The 24,327-nt window shown below is 37.9% G+C and overlaps 2 protein-coding genes across 4 annotated transcripts in view; one reads left to right on the forward strand and one right to left on the reverse strand.

Moving 5' to 3' along the window:
- tyw3 (tRNA-yW synthesizing protein 3 homolog (S. cerevisiae)) lies at positions 1 to 6,948 on the forward strand. Of its 3 annotated transcripts, XM_055032585.1 has the most exons (7): positions 127 to 235; positions 1,085 to 1,148; positions 2,824 to 2,904; positions 3,316 to 3,414; positions 4,800 to 4,871; positions 5,404 to 5,537; positions 5,619 to 6,948. In XM_055032585.1, the coding sequence occupies exons 2-7, from the start codon at positions 1,128 to 1,130 to the stop codon at positions 5,896 to 5,898; spliced, it is 687 nt and encodes a 228-aa protein (XP_054888560.1). In that variant the 5' UTR covers positions 127 to 235; positions 1,085 to 1,127; the 3' UTR covers positions 5,899 to 6,948. The 3 variants fall into 3 exon arrangements, with proteins under 3 accessions (XP_054888559.1, XP_054888560.1, XP_054888558.1); XM_055032584.1 differs by lacking the exon at positions 1,085 to 1,148 and having other exon boundaries at positions 1 to 235; XM_055032583.1 differs by lacking the exons at positions 127 to 235; positions 1,085 to 1,148 and adding an exon at positions 1,156 to 2,457.
- LOC129361625 (uncharacterized) overlaps positions 6,466 to 24,327 on the reverse strand; it is a 22,957-nt gene continuing 5,095 nt past the window's right edge. The window contains exons 2-8 of the mRNA XM_055032581.1: positions 23,229 to 23,444; positions 19,688 to 20,803; positions 18,067 to 18,281; positions 15,595 to 15,804; positions 14,941 to 15,503; positions 14,713 to 14,804; positions 6,466 to 10,157 (exon numbers count right to left, since the gene is read on the reverse strand). Of these exons, the coding sequence (XP_054888556.1) occupies positions 10,065 to 10,157; positions 14,713 to 14,804; positions 14,941 to 15,503; positions 15,595 to 15,804; positions 18,067 to 18,281; positions 19,688 to 20,803; positions 23,229 to 23,402 (2,463 nt within the window). The 5' untranslated portion in view covers positions 23,403 to 23,444 and the 3' untranslated portion in view covers positions 6,466 to 10,064. The remainder of the gene's footprint in view (positions 10,158 to 14,712; positions 14,805 to 14,940; positions 15,504 to 15,594; positions 15,805 to 18,066; positions 18,282 to 19,687; positions 20,804 to 23,228; positions 23,445 to 24,327) is intronic.

Consider the following 24,327-nt stretch of genomic DNA (forward strand, 5'->3'; position numbering starts at 1 on the left):
AGGAGGAAGCGGAGGAAGACTGAACTGAGTCCCTTTCAAAGGCAGCAGCGAGGCTCATCGTTCAGTTATGGACAGAACGTTCAGTCGGATTAAGACACAGAGTCTGAACAGGCTGGACCTGAGTAAGAAAGGCAGCGTGGATGAAGACATTGAACACGTGGTGTCTCTGCTCAACAGCTGTGAGCAGTTCTTCACCACCAGCTCATGTTCCGGCAGGATCATCCTCATCGAAGCGGTCAGACAGGCTTTTCAAGTTCTACTGAAAACAATCACACATTAATGTTCTGCTGCTCTTTGTCAGACTGGATGACGTCAGAAAGCCAGATCACGTTTCAGCTTTAAATAGGCACAACTAGCATGTATAGAGAAGTAGTTCCAGGCTGGCATGGACATTTATTTGGTTCGGAGGGAAATCCATCCGCAGTTATGGAAATAGCTGAATAAAATGACGTCATGGAAGCACCAAAATATTAGAACGAGGGATTCGACAGTACGGAAGAGGATTAGGGCCACTGATAATAATAATAATAATAATAATAATAATAATAATAATAATAATTCTGACTTTTCTCTCAGAAATAGTAAAATAAACAATAAAAATGTAGTGACCCTGAAAAAAAAACAAATCTTAGAAAACAGGAAAAAAGTCAGAATTGTGTCTGATGGGCCCCAGCGAGATCCCAGTCAGAACTACAGATGTGATTATTGCTGACAGCTAACATTCTGGACAAAGATTTAGTTCTCCTTTTGCAAATCGTAGCTACTTTAATTAAAAATAGGGATCTTAACGGCATTTCAGTTGCAGGAAAACAAAACTGTCAACGAGTTGATGTTACAACTCTGTTTTAGAAGAGTCAGGAAAACTCCCTGTTCATTTCTCTAGTTTAAATAAACAACTGCTTTTATCCTGCTCATTTGTTTATAAACATAACTTTTTCAATCATATCTGCTTTTTTTTTTTGAATAACCGAGATGTTTGCTTCAAGCATCCTTAACTGGACAGATAATGATTTTTTTAATTATTTGTTATTATTTTCTTTTTTTAACCAAGTACAACCACATTGATATATGATCTCTTTTTCAGGGGAGACCTGAAGGGACATTTGTGAAACAGTTGTTTAACAAGGATGGACAGAGGTTTAATGATGGTGAATTTCTTTGTAAATATAACTTCCATGTGACTTCTAAAGAATCTGCTGCTGTTTTTGATGCTATTCCAGCAGGTTTCAAATGTCTCATATCTACTGGGGATAAAGCTCATGGTGAATATTCTAGGTTTCAAGAGTTATTTATTGGTAATTCAGTCCCGTTCATTAGCATTCAAATTATCTTGTAAATTAAGTACTCACTAAATATATTCCAAATATTGATCCTCTTTCCTTTTGTCATATTGAACAAGAGACACTAACCTAACTTTTTTAGTAAAACATTTTGGTGTGACCTCAATATTTTCTTTAATAGGAAATGTGGTATAGTGATTTCTTTGTATGTTAAATATGTTTTCTTTGGTATTTCAAATAGTAGCGTGTCTGGAAAAGAGTACATTTTAAACGTTCCTATTCACACACATGCCTGCAAATTTGCCAAACACAAGCCTGGCCTCACTGTTTTCAGAGCCTGTTTCAGATGCTTTTTGGACTCCAACATTGTGCACCAACTCTAAAGCTGTGAAACTTATCAAATGACGAATTTGATTTGTAACCTTTTATTTTTTCTCATTTTTTCTAGGGATTTGTTTCCCCGGCATCTCAAGCATAATACTACTGTCTACAATTGTACATTTTTTATTTGTAAATAAAGTTGTTAAAAGAAATACCCCAACATGGGGACCCTTTATATGGTTGGCTGAAAAAAGAAAGATGTCTGATTGACATTTGTGGATAGAACCACATCAGAGGAGTCTCAAAATTCACACACAAATGCAGCCAAACCCACAGGCCAGAAACAGCTTGTAAATCATATATATGTATGTTTGCATACAGGCCTCTAACAATAACAAATTTTGCTAAGCGATTGTCTCAAAAATTATTGCGATAAATGATAATATTGTTTAAAGGCCGTTTTAAACTGATGTAATGTAATGATATAATAATGCATCCAACATCCTGTCAATAAGGAATATACTCTTTTTTAAAAAGAGAGTATAACACTGGAACTGGAAAACAAAATAAAACAAAAATAAAATAAAAAAGCACTTGAATAAAAACTAGCACAACATCAAACCAAAGTGGAAATAAAAACTACGTTCAACCAAAAGAATTTATGAAATCTGTATACTATATCATTAGATTTAGATGGAGAAGATGGATATATCCAACTACTTCATACAATCGTTCACTCCTCTCTTTCACTAAGGGGTCAGTGGAGAGCACAGGAGTTAAGCCTGTTTCATCCAGTCTCATCAATAGAAAGAAAAATGGACAGGAAGAAACGATAAAGCCGAAAAATTCAAACAAGGTCGATTATTTTTGTTTATTATGTGATTAATTGATTTATTGTTTATCGCGACAGGCTTTTTTGCATAAAATGTACAGGACATGAATCATGTTTTTGCATGTGTGAATCCTGTGCATATTGCTTTGTACACACATGAACCATCTTGTGCATATGTGAATCATCCTGTGCATATGTGAATCATTGTGTGCACATGTGAATAGTCCTGGCTTTTGTAAATCGTTTGTAGCAATTGTGAATATTGAAACTGTTCTAACTCCATATTCTTGTTCACATTTAGTTAACAAATTGAAATGTGAGGCTTGAAGTCTTCTGCATAGCTTAGAAGTTCAGATTAAGCTGAGCATGAAATGACTTGTTCCTCTGCAGGCGGCAGGCAGCAGTGATGCCCACAAACAGAACTGTGTCTGGCTGTTTGTCTCACACCAGAAGTGCACCTGTGATGACCTGGTGAGACACAGCAGACTTGTGGCCCTGATCCAGTGCTTCTCAAATCCAGTCTACAGCCCCCCCTGCTCTGCATGTTTTAGATGTGCTTCTATTCCAGAACAGCTGATTCAAATGATTGCATGACCATGAAGTACTGCAGAAACCTGTTGATTAGCAAAACACCTAAAACATGCAGAGCAGGGGCTCGGCAGGACCGGAATTGAGAAACACTGCCCTGATCACACATGACAGCATTTCATATGTGAAAATGTTGTCATGTGTCTTTTCACATGACAGTATTTGTCACGTGAAAATGTGACAATTTCATATTTTCTGCATCTCATTCAGTCAGTGATGCAGACTCCTTGTGATTCATCAGTCTGCATGATACTTTGATGCAGTCTGAAGAGTGTGTATTTGTGTGTTTTCCAGATGTCAGGTCTGAGCAGATCCTGTGGAGATGCCATGTTGAAGTTTGAACCCTTTGTTCTCCACGTTCAGTGCCGCAGGCTAGAGGACGCGCAGCTGCTGGTGAGGATAGCACTCATCAGATTGACATTTGTTCTGAGGAAGAACCATCAGCTTCACAGTGGTTCTTATCCAATTCCAATAAAAATGTAAAAATGAATTACTTAACAGTGATATACTTCAAGGAGAATTTCAGTGGTTAATCCAAAATTTATACCCAAACAAAGTAAGAATGTTGAATAAGTCAAATATAAACTGAAGTGGTTTGACAAGGACAATAGAGAAGACAGAAAATTTAAGAGCATGAGTTTTTAACTTGCCTATGTAAGAGAGGGATTTCTTTTTCTAGATATTCTAGAAATGATCATTTATAACATAAAATTTTTTAATAACTCCAGTCTTGACCAGGGTGTATAATCTAATAGATTATATTATCAATCAATGGTGAATGATTTTATAATCTGCATTCATTTATAAGAGACATTGGGAGGTAGCTAATTGGACATAGGGCTGCACAATAAATTGGAAATATGTTGTCACTGTAATATCAGTGTTCAAAACATTATTAATGTTCAAACATTTCTGTCGCAAAACAAAAATGTTTGCTTTCCAAAAATCTCTGTTTGGAGATCAATAATTGTTGGTATATGATATCTACATGTTCTGAGGTGTTATATTTTATGTTAATGTAATATTTAGCCAGTTTTTGCTGCAGTTAGACTGCAGCAAAAACTCATACCAGACACACATAACATTGCAAAAAGGTCACACAGAGTAGGAAGCACAAATTAGAAAGAGAGGAAAGAAGAAAAGAGGTATATATTGCACTTAATCTCGTCATTACAATATTCATCAATATTATCGCCATTGCAAGAATTCAGACCTGGTGGATTCTTTATTTGACTTGAGAATGAGCTTGATGCTCAAATCATATTTTGAAAGAGTTATTAATGTTTCCTGAAGTTTTCCTGAAGTTTTGTGACTGTCTGTTGGAGGATGAGCCAGCACTAGCCAGATTTATTTGTGGAATTGCCCATGTTCCTTTTCAGCACTTCCACATTCTTTAGCCACATAGACCACTTCCAGTGCACATGCAACAAAATGTTAGCAATGGCTCCTGCAGGACTATGAATGATGTTTACAGAATTATTATGACCTCCTCAAAAGCTTCAACAATAACTGGTGTTAAGTGTTGGTGGTGTTCTTAAAATAAATGAAGGAATGAGCTTGTTTCCATAGTAATAGGTTACCAAAAGTCTTAAAATCCCTTTAAGATCAAATTAAAGATTGCTTTTATTTACTTGTTAAAAGTAAATCAAAAGTATTGAAAGTTGGGTCAGAGCTTTTGGCTCATGACTGTATTTAATGTATTTTTGATGTAAGGAACAGCAAAGTGATTTTTTTAACTTTTTTCCGTTTGTAGGTTTAACATGCAGTTTTTCTTTCAGCATTCAGTGGCTGTCAACTCAGGCTTCAGGAACTCTGGGCTCACTGTTGGCAAGACAGGGAAGATTATATCGGTAAGCAGAGAAAGGTGGTGATGCAGATGAGACCTAATTACAAGTTAAACAAGCATTAGTAGTTTTTTGAATGTATGTCACAAGGCTTTGAATTTTGAAGTTCATCTTATAAACATAAGATATGAAGAAACACTGAGATTGAATGTAGTTCTGGTGTGTTAATGTCATTGCTAAGACTTTCTGTGTTACAATATTCTGGTGTTCTATATCTGGACCCAAAAGAAATCATTAACCTTTTAGCATTTCTTGACATTGCACAGAGTGATCTTATCCAAAATGCAGAACTATTGGATGAAAAAAAATAAATAAAACTAGCTTTCTCACACAGTCCAAAAACATGACTGTTAGATGAATTGGTCTGTATAAATTTTCCTTAGGAAAATTGTGTGTGTGCATTGTTGTTTTTTTCTCTCTGTCCCTGTGCTGCCTTTGCTCAGCTTCACTTTCCAATGAAAGGATGTCCTTTGCGATGCTTGTATTGTACTTGTTATTGGGATGTTGCTTATATGTTTGCAATGATGCTGCCCTGCAGGCGGTTCGCAGCACCCACGGCCTGGAGGTTCCCCTGAGCCATCATGGAAAACTTTTAGTTGATGAAGACTACATCCAGTTCCTGACACAAATAGCCAATCAGAAGATGGAGGAGAACGTCAGACGGATACAGAGGTTAGCCTTTTGGTTGCTGCAAGAGAACCAACACCATCCAATCTGAGCTCATGTCAGACTCTTTTCATGTGTCTGCTCCAGGTTCTTCCAGAACCTCCAGTCAGCCGTGTCAGCAGAGAGACAGCAAATCCCAGACAGCCCTGGCACACAGGAACATCAGGATTCCCAACACACACACAAAAAAGGAAGGAGAAGAGAACAGGGAACAAATCAACAGAACCAACTAAATGTGTACAAACGAAGACAACAGCACAAGACTGACGGTTGTCATGGTAATGGGGACAGCAGCCTGCCAGAGCTGGATGACTGTCTGGACCTGTTTACAGAAACAGATACTCTGTTTAGAAAAGTTCAGGACTGAGCAACTGTACTCGGCTGTCCAGGAGCAGGAGCAGGTTTAAATTGTTGAGTTGACTCAACTTTCTGCAGGCGTATGCAGATCTGCTGGTTACTAATAAAGCAAAATGTACAGCATGTTTGTGTCCACCTGTAAATCGGCTTCCGTTGGACATAACTGAGACACTTGCGCTGCATGAAAAGAGATTTTCGGCAGCCATTGACACATAATGTTGCTGCTTGCTTGAGATTGAGGACTGTCAGCAGAAGTTTTTTGTCGTAATAGAAAACTGTTGGGAACTGAGGTGTACTTTGTTCCCCCGTCAACCTTCTCCTTTTCTAACTGCTGCTTTTTCTCTGAGCGAGTCGCTGCAGACTGAAATAACCTTGGGTGTAAAATAAATCATCACAAACCATCAACACTGGTGGTGGACCTGAAGTTAGATTTTACTCAATCACAACATTTTCTCAAATTCGCCCATGATGATAGGCTTTTGCCACAACCCGCCCTTTGAGGACATTCATGATCTTGATTTGGCCCAAAATGAAAATGAGTGTGACACGTCTGGTACAGATACAGACACCGCAACTCTCAGATGTTGCACACTTTATTGAGCATGTTACCGTCAAACAAACATTTTTTCATTTGGCAATAATAAATAACTGACACTCAAGGCAAGTTGTTCTAGTACACTTAATAAATAATATCAGTGAGGGAAAGAGCAATGAATATGGGTCCATATTATAAATACAAACAGTTGCCTTTCACAGTCAGGTTTCTTCCCCACTGAATATCTGATATTGTGATTACATAACACAGGAAATGTATATTTAAAAGATTCAAATTGGTGTCAGAAATAATAAAATTACAAACTTTATTGAACGAATGTCCACTAGTTCTCAATGTCAATATAATTTGCCCATTGGTATGAAATAATATGGCTTCAGTCAAAGTAGACTGGTGTGTATCAAATAGATGCTCATGTTTTTAGACTTTATTTCCATTTGGAATGAAAGTACTTTTGAATTGGAATTGTTCTGATAAGCAGAGACAATAAAATGAATAGCAGAATCATTGGAGTAGACTTTTTCCTTTGGGTACATGTCCAAGTGAAATCAAAGAAAAAAAGTTGTTGGTACTCATTGAGAACTCCCAATTATCTCTGTGCTGCAGAAGCATGTAACAGTTTAGTCCTGTTTGCTGTCTGATCAACAGTGTTGTGTGGGTCTGACTATGTTGCTACAAGAGCAATTTGCTCGTCAGAAAATCATGGACGTCTGTCACAAATTCAACAGAACCATAAAGATCTACAACAAAGCACTTGGTTTTAGATAGGAACAAATAGTTTCTTATGGTGATGTTCTGAGTTGTTTGCTTTTCTTTACATTTACGTGTCTAGAAAAACCTACTTAAAAAATAACTTGAATAAAAAATAAACAGCAAAAAAAAAAAAAAAAGATACAGGGCCTTTAATGCACATTGACTTCTGAGATTGATATTGGAAATATTTTTAAGTTATACCTACTTAATAAGAGGGAAAAAAGTATATAATTTTTTTATGCAAACAACGTAAAAATGTGTGCATTTGTATTCACCATTCGTTGCAATTACAGCTCAAAGTTTTTGGGGATATTTTTCTGTTCTGCTTTGCAAACAATCAGGCTCAGTCCAATCAGGAGGAGAGAAGATTTTTTTCTCAGGATTGACCTTAGCTGAGGAAAAGCCTCGCACAGCTTGATGCTGCTACCATCATTTTCTTAGAGAGGGTGGTATTCAGATTGATATGCAGTGTTAGTTGTCTGCCACACATAGCACTTTGCCTGTAGGCCAAAAAGTTCAGTGAGGAACAAGAACACTTTCTTCCACGTTTGCTCTTCTTCATGATGAAAGTGGAATTGTCCAGTTGGTATGAATGTTTTGCAATGAACTCTATTAATGTATACAACTAGATTGTATACATTAGATTATACAATCTAATGTTTAACATTAGATTGATTATGTTTGGTTTCAGTAGGCCTCAATCTGGTTAATTTTGCACTCATAATTTAGTCAACGTACAGCCTAATCAGAAGAGCATTTTAAGTTAGATGTAATATTCACGATCTAATCAAAATTAGTCTAATCAGTAGAGATTTTCATATTAGACCAAATTTCTAAAAGTGTGTCGGTCACATATACTCATTTTAAAATGTTTCTAGTTCTTTATAGCCAAATAAGCAGAAAACTAATCAGAAAATCTTGAGCATATTAGATAGATGTTTTAATCTACAATGTCTGGTACAATTAATTTACAATGTCTGTTCTGTCTGAGTTTGAAAATATTATATGGCATGTATGTTAATATTTTGTAATTAAAACCTGCTATTTTACATAGTAATGGCAAGAGCATGAATGCTGAACTAAAACAGCTGCAATGATCAACCCATTACTATTTCATTACATCCTGGTGATCACTATTGATCTCGTTACACCTTTAATCTTCACACTAACTTGAGATCATTGCAAAAACTAAGCTTGTGGAGATTTAATGCAGAAACTAAACTAAATGAAGACAGTGACCAGATGGAAACATGTACATACTTCACATTAAGTTTCCTAAAAACAAACAGGATCTCACATTGTTAAACCTCATTGCTAGGGTCAGAATAAGACTTTTACAACTGAAAAGGTCTTCAGCATTTATAAGTATTGTTCAGTTATTAAATATAGGCATCAAAAATACATCATTCTCTTTTATAGGAACACAGAAGGAGATAAAAAAAAATCTACTAATCTTCAGTAGACCTTTTTGTTAGAATACTGGTTTCTTTAAATACTTGCTCACTTTGTAGAGCCACAGATGGATACAATTTACATGGTCAGATTTCAGGAAAGAGGTATCTGAGTAGCTGGAAATGAAATGAGGAAAAAAACATTAATCTGTGACTCTAGCATGCGAGCACTTCATCCAGACAATGATTTTCAAAGCCTTACACTGGAAATGCAATGGTTTTCAAAAATTACGCTTCTTTCTGCTAACCAAGTTTCTGCAAAGTTTCTACACAGAAAATGTACTGTAAATGAAAAGATGTGGCTACTACAATAACAACTTAAAATTGTATTACAGTAAATCATGTTCAAGAAACTGAATAAATATATGATGGACAGGTTTTATAATCTGTAACACAGGCTACTTAAGGGTTTGTGACAATTAAACAGAAGAAAAACACAAGGTAGCATAATGTAGAATATCTGAAGTGATACATGTTTATAGCCATTACTAATAAAGAAATATAGAGCCTTCCACAGGCAGAAGCAAATTAAGCGGCTGATTAAGCCCTCCACTCTAGATCGATCCCTCTGGGAACACGTTTTGGAGATAAGTAATAATTACTTACGTTTTCTAAGAAGAAGTTTTCTTTTACATCACTTTTGTTCTCATCTCAGCAAGTATTTAACTCTCAGAATTAGAATTCATCTTAAAACCTTCAAAGATCTTAAATCTGTTAGCCATGCGCAAGTGCTATCACATTATAAATCATATGAAGTGACTGATTCAAACAACACACACTTTTTGTTTTGTTTTTTTCATGCATGTTAATGAAATTTGGGCTTATTGTTGAAATATATATGATCAAACTGTTTGCTTTAATAGGAGATGAGTCTTTTTGTTTTTTTAATCACCCTAATAGCTTGTTAGATTATGTTTTCCAACATTTTCTGTCATATTGGACAGAAGATGTCCAACATGACATGCTGATAAAGCTTGTGGAAAAATTGGCACAAGCTTTATCAGCATGTAGTTCATATTTGATCAAAACCAGGTCGTAGTTTTTAAGAATTCAATATCCCTGTCCCTGTTGTATCTTTGAGATCTGAACAGGCCAGTGTGTCAAAAAGAAAAAGGAGATGTCATTCATCATCCAGCAAAACACAATGTCACAAGCACTTTCTAAACAGTCTTTAGGGAAAGCAAAAACAGGTACATTTTCAAAATTTTTGAAACAAATCTTACTGGAAGCCACCATACATTCTTCTGCCTTTGTGCTTTTTAGCAACAAACAGGCCTTTTACTCATATTGGGTTTTAACAAATATTGGCATTTGATAAATACTGAAATCAAACTTTTGCCCTAATGGGTACAACAAAGAAAAACAATGTAGGATTCCATCATGGCTTTAAAAACGCCAAAAGTTAAAAGCTCTTTCCATTTACTCCTTCTTCTGATTGGCTAAGAGCGAGGCCTCCCAACGTTGTGCCATGACTTTCTGACGACGTGGAACTAAAGACAGGGCAAGGGGGAACTGGAAGGAGGGGGAAATTCAGCTAAACCACTGGAGCAAAGAGGATTAATGTATAAAATGATAGACGGATGGATGGACGGACGTACGGATGGATGCACACAACCATGGGTGGAACAAGTATGAGGAGCATGATTAAATAGAGAATGAAGGTGTAAGAGGTAGAAAATAAGAAAAACCATAAACAAACTGATAAATATAATCAGTCCAACTGATTAATAAATCAGAAAGTTCACAATACAGTGCAACAAATGAATATATGAATGAGAGAAAAAAAGTCTGGAACAAATAACAGAAAACAGAAAAATCTTATAACAAATAATGAGTCAAGTTATACAATAAATAATATTAACTCTTGTTAGTTTGAAGAAGACTGTTAAAAATAGATCATGATTATTTTTGATGTTGGATTATGTGGTTGTCTGTCTCTCCAATGTGTTTGTGAGTGGGAATGGATGAATGTCACCCTAGTACAGGGGTCTTCAACTCCAGTTCTCAAGAGTGAGTGTCCAGCATGTTTTAAATATTTAAACCCGCCTAGAGCAAATGATGGAGCATTAGAAGGACTCAGCAAAACACTGAGATGCTGAGGAGATAGGAAATGCAAGCCTCTCCTGGTTACAGTCATATCTCATAAACAGGCAACAATTCATCGGCATCAATATTTGCATCTCTTCCGCTACTCTTCTATCACAAGGTGTTCCCCAGGGTTTGGTGCTTGGCCCTCTACTCTTGATCCTGTAAAAGATAGCCCTAAGTTCCATCATCCGTTGCCATTTCCCCCACATCCACTGTTATGCTGACAATGTCCAGATCTACATCTCCATCAAAACCATCAAACTGCATGTGACAGCTGTCCCTACCGTCACATCGATATGTGAACGGTAACTTCATTTCTTCTTGTTTTGAGTTACCAGTGTCCTTTGGAGCTGCTGCTGGAGTGGCACATAGAAGAGCTCCAGCTGATTGCTGTCCTATTGATTGATTGATGGCTCGCAAACCTACTCAGCAGGACATTCATTTGTTTGCCAGGGGAAGAAAAAATTTTTATTTTCTTTAGTTTAATTTTATTAATTCTTTAATGTTTCTTCTTTTTGGCAGTTAGTTCAGTTCTAATAGTATTTGTTTAAAGATTTAGTGTTGTTTTGACCAGTATTTGTTTAAGTTCATTTATGTTACATTACCCCTTTGTGTGTCAGCAGTGGTCTCATCAGCCACGACTTAAGTTCCCCTCATGTCTTGTTTGTCTGGTCAGTTTTGTGCTTGAATTCTTTTTGTTGCTACCTGAGTTGTATTTTGTTATGTTGTCCTCAGTTTTGGGCCCAATTCAACCTTTTTGAATAATTTTTGGACTTTTTGTAATAAATGAAGAATATTTTTTGGAATCCATTCAGTGCTTCTCTTGGCCGGTCTGTGTAAAACCCTCACACTGCATCTCATTCCATCCAGACCAGCTGTCTTACTGGGATAAAATTATGGTTGCACTCAAAGTTCTTCAAATTCAACTGTGACAAGTCAGACATCAACATCATTGGTTTCCAATCCCTTACCAAAACCCCCAATACTCCTGACAGTCTCACCACTGACAGCACCACTTTGTCTCCCTCAATTCAAATCTACAACCTTGGAGTCACTTTCAACATCAACCTCTTTCTTGAACACAATGTCAACCACATCCCAAGAACCACCTTTTTTCATTAAAATTGTTTTGCTTGTCTCTGCTTATCACTTCCCTTCTCAGCTGCTAAAATTCTCATCCATGCCAGCATCATCTCCAGACTTGATTACTGTAACAATCAAGTGGTTCACCATCAAGTCTTCAATAAACTCCAGCACATAATAACTCTGCTGCTCACCCACACACACTTCCATGACCATTTCATCCAGAAGCTCCCTGTCCCTCAGCATATCCAGCCATCTTACTCATAAGCATCACCAACAGGCTCCACCATCATACTTCTTCCTGCAGCCTCCTTTCCTCTGATGCCAACCAGTTCAATTCAATTTAAACTGAATTGAATTGTCATTGTGAGATGACAATTCACAGCAAATGTCATCTCAAGACATTTTACAAAAACATAATTTCAATTCAACCTCAAATACATTCCAATTAATCCTATTTATCAAACAGTACCATATGCTCAATTAAAGGATGGATGCTTGAACAAAATAGATTAAAAAAAGTTTCTTTCTAAGTGTTAGAAGAAACTTAGAATCTAAGAAAACCCAGGACATTGAATCAAGTCATTGACATGCAACATTCACTCCTCCTGGACGAGTATAAAGCGATAGTCATTTACATCGTCATTGACTTCACAGCAATCCCTCATACCAAGCATGAATGTGGCAGTGAAGAGGAAAAAGTCTCTTTAAACAGGAAAAACATTCAAGTAGACACTGTCTCACTACAAGCAGCCTTCTGCCACCACAAACTGGGGATTTGATAAGGCAGAGCAGAATACAAAAGAAACAGATGAACTGATGTATGTTCAACTGTCTGTCTCCATCACATATGACCAGGCACCAGACCAAGGGTGACAGTTTTCCTTCTCTCTTGCTGTGCCCACCTTTGGGAACTCTCTGCCTAAAAACATTGTGACTGAACACATCTATCCATATTCAAATCTTTTCTCAAAACACAATCAACAGCTTCTGATGTATGAATAGTGTCCTGTTCTTACCTTCCTAGGTAAGGGTAAAACAATGCTGTGTATTTAAGCGTTACTTTTTTAAATTGATTTTGTTTGCTGTGATTAAGTGCTGGGTTTGTTATTCCACTTGATTTCTGTAAAGTGAGTTTGATTATTTGAGAAAGGTTATATAAATAAAATATATTATTATTAAAAAACACAACACAAAGTCATGCCACATCCAAGTATGTTTGCTATTTCTGACTTTTCTCAAATTTTTGTAGTTGCCTTGATATCACTCGTAAGTCCACGGTGTTCTTCTGCAACAGAACTGGATATGCTGAATTTGCTGTGACATCACAGTCACATTTTATTTTAATATTGATCATACTCAATCATCAGGGGTCTCATTAATAAACATTTCTACACAGACTTTGGGTCTGACGCTGGCGTAGGTCATTTTCCACACAAAGCTTGTGATCTATAAAAAAACTTCACAGTGACACAGAGACTAAGGTGGGGACATGAAGCCACACTGCATCATGATTCCTTTCAGACATTTAAGTTCATTCCACAGTCAAACGTTTATTACAGATTAACCTTATTCTAAGCAGTACAGCAGTGTAATTATGCTACCACTGGTGAGCCATTGCTGTACATAAGGACCATTCAAATAAAAAATGGCCATCAAACCTAATTAAATCTTAAACCAAAATCCGCACAACATCTCAGCAAAGTTTTCTCACCATCACTTTCCTCTCTCTGGAAGACAACCAAGGTGATGTGGGCTCCAGATTAACACATAAAATGTGTCAAAGTCTGAGACAATCAAACCTCAGTTGTGGGACAAATGTCCACTTTTCAATAGATCCTACACAATGTTTTCTGAACGAGCCCCTGAAGAATACAAATCATATCAGTTCCCCAAAGTAGCCCTGCTTAAGACACCAGGTCCATGGTAAGGATGAAGGGGCAGAACCGCATCCTCTAACTATCAGATTATAGGCAAGAAAATATGGTTTTTCCAACATCCACTGGTTTGTTATTAAAAACCTAGATCTAATGTTGACGTTAGAAAATTTTTATTTTTGTAATTATCATCGTAATAGTGGCACTTTTATTTGTTTTATCTTTGCTGAATGGATTAAATAAAATTTAACAGCATTGTCAGTCATTCTCAATAATAGCTCTATGGTCTGTGTTATGGACATTCAGAATCTCCTCTTGAATGTCTGGAGAGACCTACCTGCAGCTCCTGAGTTTTCTTTGCCTTGATATCACTCAGTCTTACAATTCTAGATCTCCCAGAGGTGGTAACATCAAAAAATTATGTGGAGTTAAACCCTATGAATGTTTTTGGTCTTTAAAGCAGTCTGCATCCAGGTTGCTTTGGAGGGTAAACAGTCAGATATTATTAAAATTTATTGAGTAAAATATCAGGAAATTTGCTAATTTCATCACATACTTCATAACCAGTATAAACAGACCACGCTCCTATGGTCTGTTTAGAAACAGACCAGAGCAGACAGCAGACTGCTGTTGTCAAGCACTGTCAGAAGCATAAACCCCTCAACAGCAACATATACCTATCGAATGAAACATAGACTTCATTTGCCCCCACATGATGACAACGATGCAGTATGATCCAATTAAAAATTAGATTTTTGATTAATATAGGTTGTTGCTATGTTGTTGTATGATGTTTTAAGATCTTGTTCAATGTGCCTCTTTTTAACTTTGAGTCCCTGCCTCTCCGAAGGTCCCTACATGGCCCTGCAGAGTGGTGATCAAATTGTATATCTTGCATCATCAGACTTGTAAACAAATGTACATTAAATATTTTTTGTTTTACTTTTTACTTCCATGTTGGGTCAGCATAAATACAAGCTCTAACGTTTATGTTTGCATGTGTGTGCGTGTCTGCAAACCTTGTGGTCACAAGACAAACTAGAGCGTTCCATTTTCCGAGGTCTGGAAGGCGATGATGGGGAGGAAACAGATCTATCTGGAACCACTGGCACTAGAATCAGGAATTAGATTAGAATAAAAATAAGAATGAAGGACACCAACAAATACATCTGAAAATAATATGTGGAGTCGACATTATATACAGAACATGTTGCTTCATGTATATATTTTACATAGACACTACATACCACTGAAGGTGATGTTTTCGTTTAGGCTTGGTGACACCAGGACAGTGTCATACCGTTCTCTCCCAGTCCTCCACTCTTTCTCTTGTTTTCTTCGCCACAGTTCCTCCCTTTGTCTCCTCCATTCCTCTTCTCTCTGCCTCACCAACCTGATCTCTTGCTCCACTAGAGACTGACTGCTGATGGAACGCAACTTGAAGAATGGATTAGAAGAGAAAGTACTCTCCTGTGTCTCTACAGGCGGAGGCCCAGAGCTCAGGCAAAACTCAGACGCACTGCGAATGATCAAATTGGAGGTCTCCACCACAATGACGTTTTCTGAGGGTGCCAAATCAAGCCTGGGAGACCAATCAGAGAGGCCACTGATGGCAGAGGAGAGCAGGTAGTTCCTGGAGCTGGAGCCAGAGGAGTCGGGTTCAAGAATGATGACGTTTTTGGCTGTCATTTCATGATATATTGATCGGGGGAGAGAGGAGGAGCAGGAGGGGGATGGAGAGATGGACAGAGTAGGGGTACGGAAGACTGGAGGTCTGGGCACAGATCCTTCTGTCCCTAGGGTGTATAGACTGAACACAGAAAAAAGAACAAAAATTAGACATCTGAACAGTCAATGCACAGGCTTGGTGAGCTCATACAAGGTTAACCTATTTACCTTACCTGGGTACCGTCAGGCCCTGAGCAATCATTCCCCTCTCCCTTCGGTGCTGTTCTTCTCTTTCTAATGTCAGTCGGATCTCCCTCTCCACAGAATTTTCCGGTTCCTCTGGAGCGCTGCGAAACGAAGAGTCATCCAAGCCTGAGTCCTCAGAACCGGGGGACAGGGTGAAGGACAGAGGAGGTTCTTGGGACATGGGGGGTTGAATCTCCCTTGTACAGGACAGGAGGAAACCCCACTCAGGTTAGGAAGAGGTTAGCCACATGAAAGACAACAAATATTTCATATCTTGATGCCAGCGAGATGGTAACTCATCCAGTTGTGAAATAAGGAAAGCAGGTTTTATTTTTAACAACACAATGACAAATGAATTGATCCACACCTGGTTTATAATGGGAATATAAACAACTGACAGACAACGACTCAATGAGCAGATAAAGCAAAGATACATTCAAGCCTATGAGGGGGAATCACGAAACAAACATTTCCCACATAAATAATACCAGAAACACCAAAACGTGTTTTTATTTTCAGACTCTATTTATTGTGATTATTAATACATTTTCACCTGATCACAGCGGTGGTTGATTAGCTGATTTAAACACCTGCTTTATTGACGACTTGATGTGCAGGTTGTCCTGTTTTAGTGCTAATGGAACCAAAACACATCGAATTGCGCTACACATGTTAAGGTTATCAAAGTCAATAGTGGGCCAGCAACAGTTCGGCTAACATAACTAATTCACTGCTCACTTTCTCAATATTTTCTGGTATTACTATTACTAATATTTCTAAACCTTTTTCCTCACGGGAAACCCTTGAACCTTGTTATCTATGGCTGTCATAGCATTGAATTAACTGTTAAACTTTGCGTCCTTCTTTCAGATTCTTTGTCTGATTGTAGTATTTTCCTGACCACCGATGTATCTGACTCAATGGACAGCAATGCTGCATGTGGCGCACAATAATTTACATCATGTCTACTCCAGTGACATATATCCACCCATATATATCACTGATGCTGCCTCGCACTCTGTCCTTCTCAGGCAACACTCACACTTCCCACTACTCAGGAGTAGGTGTCAGGTTAGGTTACATTGTGTTGCATTCAGTGTTGTTGGAAAAAAAAATTAATCTGATTTGCCATAACTATTTACAGAATTCATAGATGGCAGCTGGGGTGGCAAAGCTCTCAGTTGGGGTGGCAACTGCCACTAGGGTTGAGGCATTGAAGTTCTAAAGTTATCAAAAGATTTCTCATACATCAAAGCCTGTGGGCGTGGCTTGGTGTCAAATTTTCACTATTTGCCATGAAACATCAAGATTCAATAACATCCACATGCACGGTCACAGCTGCATCAGACTAACTCTGTCTCACTACAGACCCGTCCTGATCACATTATTATGTTCAATTCATGGCATCACCTTAGCATCACCCACTTCCGACAGGAAGCCACCTGTTTTTTCTACTCTGTCTTACTTTTACTCTATTATTCATATGGATTTAATCCTGTGCCAACTGACATAAAATGACACGTTGAGCTCTGTCAAAGCTGGCTGCTGGCTAACAGTGTGGGCGTGGCTTAATGGTGAATTTCAATCCTTCGCCATAAGCATACAGTCGTCTCTGACTCAGACATGCATCATCTGATTTGCACCAAATTGGATATGTAAGGCCTTTGTTCACCTCTAAAGAGTGTAGTAGCATTAAATTATAATTTGACTACACTGTGCCCCCTGGGTTAATCCATCAGCTATATCTCCTCTCTAAATCAGCCAATGTGCACCAGATATTTTGTGCGTCATCCAGGACCACTGCCAAACGCATCAATGTGTATCGCCTGGCGGACGGGTGCAGGAACTGTGTGAGAGCATCTATGGTGGCGACCGGGTGGTGATGTTGGAACCCACTGCTGTTGTTGTGAGACTGGAGCAGCGCTGAGCTTCAAGGGCTGCTCGATGTCACTTGCAGCTTTAATTTGGACTTATTTTCTTTCCATATTGAAATGCTGACCAGCTACATTTCCTTGTGTGTTGTATTGTAATTTTTATGGTAAAATTCTGGCAACAACAGCTACCAGTAATTTACCATAAAGTTGATATTTTTTATTTTACAAAATGCCCTGTAGTCTTATAACGTACAAGAGAGAAACGGGGAGGCTGTGAGTAGCGTGTACACAAGGTTTATTAAAAGCGCTAAGACATCGTCCAGACTCTGACTGGTTGTTTCTGTTAGTTGTTCACATGACAGCAAAACTATAGGTAGAAGAGCTTGATTTTTTTCACACATTATCTGTCTCATATTACAGTCTCATGACACAGTGACAGTATGTAAAAAAAACTATTATGTTAAAAATATATATTTTTTATAAACGCTATGCACTGCTGCTTTAAGGTTGGTTGAAGTTTGTGCTAATATGGCATTTGCTTCTCTCCAAACAATACCTTGAAACAATGGCTAGGCATTTTCCTACCTGTGTTTGAGACGGGGGCTTCGAGTTGGGGGGTACAAAGAAGAATGGGTGCCTTGGAAGCTCCCCGTAGCTCCCAGTCCAGGTTTGGGGATGGGCAGACCTTTGACCTCTTCCTCCATCTTCTTCCACTGCTGGCGAGCAACCAAAAAGTCCACATGCTCAGTGGAGACATTCTCACTGAGGATCTCCTGTTGCACATTGAAATCTAAAGGAATCTAATAAATAAAAAAAGAAAAACATGTAAATGAAGATTTCAAGACAGTACCAAGATGAAAACATTAACTATACCTGGATGTGGGTATAGGAATATTTTAAAACGATGTTGATATTACAGATAAGTCATCAAGGGTTTGCAAAGTAACTAAAAAATATGTTCTTACTCAAGTTAAAGAAGATGGTGAAGGTTTAAATCACTGGTATCTATCACCAGCAGTCATAGAATGAGAGGCAGTGTACACCTTGGACAGGTTGCCAATCCATCACCGGGCAACACAAAATCACACAAGTCAGACAGTCGTAACCTTAAATAATATGTTGATATGTGTTTCATCAGATTAAGAGTGATTATTTACAGCAAAAATTGCTCAACTAAAGCACAATAAATATACTTTTCATTAATGCTTTAAGATTTAAAGGTCAGTCAGTTTTTTTCAGCCTGCAAAATAGAGAATAAACTTTTTGCATGTTTTAGTCCCATTGACAATCTGTGATGAGCTTTAAAGTTCCTACACTGCTGTTTGATTTAAAACAGAGATTTTTCCTAGAAGACTGCACAGCACTCTTAGTTTGTTATCAACAAACATTTCAGATAGTTAAAGAGCTGTTCTATAGTGATGGGTAGTAGAATTTTTGTTATTGTTATATGAATTGTTTATTTAGCGGTAACATCAGTAAAGTCTAAATAACAATGAGGGCAAACACCAGACACTGAAGCAATTATTTCACTCTTTTTCTACTTTTGTTTTGACATTTACAGTTGTGAATGCCAGACGTTAATGCAATCTCCTGGGGTTTCTTAGTCAAAAACCTTTTGAACTAACTTGGAAAATTAAATGAGTTAATTACTGTTTGATCTTTTTTTGCAAAGTGTCTTTGGGATGTTGTAAATTAGTGCTATTTAAATACACTGAATTTAATAGAATTTGATAATGTAAATACACTACTAAACTAAACAAGACCACGGCATTCAATCAGGCTTGTCTGGAAGCACTTAGCATGGAGCTAACGGCTCATTTCCACTGAGCAGTGCAGCATGGATCAGTGCAACTTGAGTGAAGCTGCCTCCTTTCTCCCACATTCTTCAAATTTAACAAATTTGATGTACAATTTCTGTGCTGCTTGTGCGGCAATTTTTTTTTATTTGTGCCACTATCATTTAAAAGATACTAGTGAAAAAGTTTCCAGATGTCATCAGAGGCCAACAAACCCCCCATTCACATGCACAAAATCAAACAAATTTGGTGTCAATCAACCAGCAAAAATGTACAGCAGAAATTTTAGTTTGTGTTTCTTTTGCTTTCATCTTTGCCAATATCTGGTCTTAGCTTTAGCTTCCTGCTCTTTAGGATACTGAACAGCAGGGACAAGGCAAGCAGAAATATATGGATAAAGTGAAACATACCCTCCTATCAGGGTCGGTTGAGTTGGCTGTGGAGCTCACCAAAGGAGAGTGCAGGAAAAGATCTCTTCTTGACTTCATCTGTTCTTCACTGTTCTCCATGACTTTACTCTTCTTCTCATTTTGCTTATCTGCCACTCCTCCTTCCAACTTCGACACTTCAGTTTGTATTTCTTCCACTTCATCATCCTTCATGCTCTGTGCAAAGCATTTGTCATCAGCATAATCTTTGTTTTCTTTTGAATGGTCAGTCTCATCACAGCGAGCCAAGGCTAGCCATTGGTCCTCCCCAACATCACTGTCTGAGTACACAACAGCCAGCTCTGCTTTGACGCAGTCACAGAGGTGGCTTTCATTGAGATCATCTCTGTTGTCTAAGTCATGTTTCCAGGTGTCCTGTACTGTGGATTTTGATGGATCTGAGGCAATAACTGAGGGGTCAGGCAATAAACTTTGAGGATTTTCATTAACGAAAGTCTGATCTGATGAAGCATCTTGCTGAATTTCTCCCAGAATTCCAGTTATCCATATATTTACTTTATCCGTGTCTTCTCTACCTTCATCTGCCCCTTCTATTTCTCTTATCCCCAGATTACAATTTTTTGATTCTTCTTTTGTTGTATCTCCTCCCTCTACTCTCCCTCTGTGATCAACTATGTTTCTTCCTTGTTGAATATCTCCTTCTTGGTCTACTCTTCCATCATCTTGTCTTTCTACTTCCCCTCTTCTTTCATCTTCTCCTTCAGTTTCTACTCTAACATCATCTTCTTCCTCCTCTTGTTCACTGTCATTCTGTACTTCCCTTCCTGTCTCCTCTTCAGTTTTGAAGTAAAGGTAGTCACATTCATCTCTTTTCTCATTTGTATTTTCTGACACTGCTTCCACCTTTGGAACCTTTGGATCTGGGAGTTCCTGTGACTCCTGATTGCCACAGTTATTAAAAAAGTTATCTGTCTCGAGGTCTGTTGCTGTACATGAGGAACTAATCTCCATGGCAACCAGATTCTGTGGGTATGCAAGCGCAGAAAAGTCACCGGCAAGATTGTTGGAGGAGGGGTTGTTGTCGTGGTTTCTGTCCGTCAGTTCAGGTATCGTCCTTTTAAACCCAGCTGTGGCTCTCTGCGGAAATAAACATTAAAAAAAAATTTTTTTTAAATCACTGGTTTGCACAGTAAATGCCACAGGGGTGAAATTATTTGGATGATACTCTGATATCCCATTCTCCTGAAGGCAGCACAAAGCTGCACCAGAACCTGACAGAAACACTTAAGAGTTGTTGCAAATCTTTTCTCTAACCATTTTGTGCAAGATTTAGCAACTTACATAAAAAAGGCACAGAAAAATAATCCACTCTGAATGGCTACTGATAGGCCTACTGATCTCCAGTTGAATGTCCATTGGATTTTTTTTTAGACGCTTGTAATTTCTGTTCACAAGGCTTTTTTATTCTTTGGGAAATGAATAATTTAGTAATATGTTTTCTTTTAAGGATTTTTGACGATAAATACATAAACAGCAATAAAAATCAAGATGGAAAGATGATAGCATTTTAATCATAAAATAGCATTCAGTGCAAGTTTACATCTTCTTTGAAGGGGTAATGGATAGGGGGTGTTGGCCCAAAAAAGATTGATAAACACTGCCTTAGTTGATAAAAAAAAAAAAAAACAGTTCCATGATTTATAATTCTATTTCTTCAAGACCAAATAGAGCTCAACAAATAAAATTATTTTAACAAGAAAGGTTTTAGCAGAATGAGAGGAAATGGTGGATCTTTAAGGTTCTTCTGGAGATACTGGCCAGCTGCTGAAATTTCCAAACAGCATCAATTAGGAACTCTGAAACAGAGAGGTCAGGAAAGGCCTTGAGCTGTAACAGTATATTTTTTTAAAGAAACTATCTGGATGCACTCTGCTTTCTTAATGATGCTGCATAATGGGCCATATTCACACAGAAACATTCACTTGCATGTAACAGCACATAAACATGTCAAAACAGAGAGCAGATTAAAACAGCCTTCGTGACCTATAAACTAAAGCCTTTCAATTGTTGCCATGGCAGCGCAGTGAGTGGGTATCCAGATTATTATGGTCTGTGTTTCCAGCCATGTGCTGATGACAGATGGAACAAGTTGCTATGGTAACACTAAGTATAAATGCAGAAGAGGACAAGCTGCTAAGTCATTTTCCTCTTAGTGAGGTCACAACTGTGAGGAGAAAAATCAAACTACTCACATGTAAGATTATTACTCTGAACTGAATTCTACATTCACTTCTAAAGTAAATGAGCTGTCATCCTGAATGACGTTCTTACCCTGCATGAAGGTGTTTTTCATCTTAAATTAGAAACACGGGTGCGTGAACGTGCCCCAAACATTGCCAGAAAATACATCAGAGGTGGAACACAGAATTTAAGATTAAGCAAATTTTCCTTAAGCCTGAGGCTTTGTTATGCAATATTTAAACTGAACTGGCAAAGGAATACAGCCTTTAACGTTATAATCTTACATGGATTTGAAACTATTTTCTTAGAATGTAATCTCTCGCAGCCATTTGAAAGACGTTTGCTCTGCTGATTTGATTAGATGAAGAAATTGTCTTCATTTAAAGTTGGAATTTGGGGCAAAGTAAAATTGACAAATAGCTACATATTCTGTCCTATTCCTCTCCTTCATAACTTGATAGAGATCTTCTTGGCTGCTGAAATGAACTGTTTTGTTTTTCAGATTTATTTTGGATATTTAACCAACACCTGGTTACTTATTTGAATCCTGTTCAATGACAATAAATGCTATTCTATTCTATTCTATTCTATTCTATTCTATTCTAATGACTCCAAATAATATATTTAATATTTTGTTTACACATAGTTAGGTTTCAGAGGTGCTCCTTGTTTTCCATGAAGGAGGTATTCTTATCACTGTTACAATATTTAAAAATCTTACAGAAAAGAAAAAAACAATTTGAAATGCAGCAAATGTATTTGTGAGTGAACATGAAAAGGTTTCAGTTTCACACAAATACAAAGACGGTAGGTTGCATAAATGTTTGGCTGTTTAAGTGAATTTTTCAATCTCGCTAACAAGCTCATTTTCTATTAGCACATCTTTTCGATCAACATTAAATTACCAATGAACATGCGAAGATACATAGGCTTTTTTCTTTTCTCTTGATTGTATCTGTCCCTGAAGGACAAGTCAGGGACAGTTTTGCTAGTTTATCTTCCAGCGGAGCTTTGGAGGCTGGATGAGCTCGGCACATAGCGGCTCATGATGCCGATGAAACGTGACGTACTGCGGCCACCAGGGGTCCACCAAGGCTATTACATAAGAGCGTTTCGGAAATTCGGAACCAGCTCATGACACATGAGTACACAAGCCCAGAGAACTATGCTTTTGATCATGCCGTAAGGTAAGAACCTTCCTCGCGCATCGTTCTCAAAATGCCACCAGGCGTCTCTAATTCTGTCCCACACAGAAAAGGCTCAGAAGTCATTGCCACGGTTTGTCCTCACCAACTTCATGTGTGTTTCTGCATCTACCTACCAGCAGCTTCCAGCAAAGCAGCCAAAACGAAATCATTTCCAGACGGCCGCGGCGCGCGCATTCGTCTCTCCCTCTTCCCAGCGGCAGCGCGAGAAGCCAAGCGGCCACTCGCTGGCGCGAGGAGGTGGAACGCATATGAAACTCACGGCCACGGCGCGAGTTTGTGTGAGACATAGATGGGTGGAGAGAGAGGATGTATCGACGTCTGCTATTCCACTGCAAGTGAATTAGAGCAGAAAAGATAAATCTCTATTGACAGGCTATTGTATCTCTCTGTCCTTGTTTTCTCTCACCGACGCACTACCTCCCGCTTTGCCAGCCTCCAATGAACCTTTTTGACAAGTAGGATGTAGAAATAAAAATATTTCAGTCTCCATCATCTACGATTTATGTTACATAGACTGTAGGAACCACCAAAGTCAAGAGAAACAGAAATATAACCTTGGCTTAGAAAAATGGTATTATCAAAGCAACAGACCAACAAAAACAAAATTAAAATTACATTTGTTGGCATAAAGAACTTATGAGATCAACGTTTATCAATTATATTTGCTACAAATGTTTGTTGTGTTCTTGCACCTTCCTTTTGTCAGCTTCACTTTTTCCAATACTTTAATTGCTCCCTTATGTAATTGGATCTATGTTAATAGTTGTATATTTACAATTGTTAATACTATTAACAGTTGTTAATAGTATTAACAGTATTAAATAGTATTTGTCCACTGTTCTTGTGTTCTTCTATGTCTACTATAAGGGGTTTGGTCCTCTAGCTCTGCCTTACTTTCTTCTTCTTTTGTTCAGGGTCCTTCAGGACTATTATAAGTATTAAGTTATTAATTTCCTCTTCCCTTTTGTTATTCATTCCACTGGGGAGAGGCAAGTTTTATAATCCATTGTAATCCTTTCATTTATATTGTTCAAATGTTTATTTTTTCTTCTGTATAATAGGTGTTTGGATATTTTCATTTGGGTTGCTATCATGTCTTTATCACATTTGATGTATGCTAACACTATTATTTTGTATGAATCGGGTTGGAGAACTGGAGCACATGCTATGTGCTACTGCTGATATCTTCCGATCGACAGATTAAATAAACGG

This window comes from Poeciliopsis prolifica, unplaced genomic scaffold, assembly GCF_027474105.1.
Source record: "Poeciliopsis prolifica strain line A6 unplaced genomic scaffold, Auburn_PproV2 SCAFFOLD008, whole genome shotgun sequence".
In the NCBI taxonomy this organism is placed as follows: domain Eukaryota; kingdom Metazoa; phylum Chordata; class Actinopteri; order Cyprinodontiformes; family Poeciliidae; genus Poeciliopsis; species Poeciliopsis prolifica.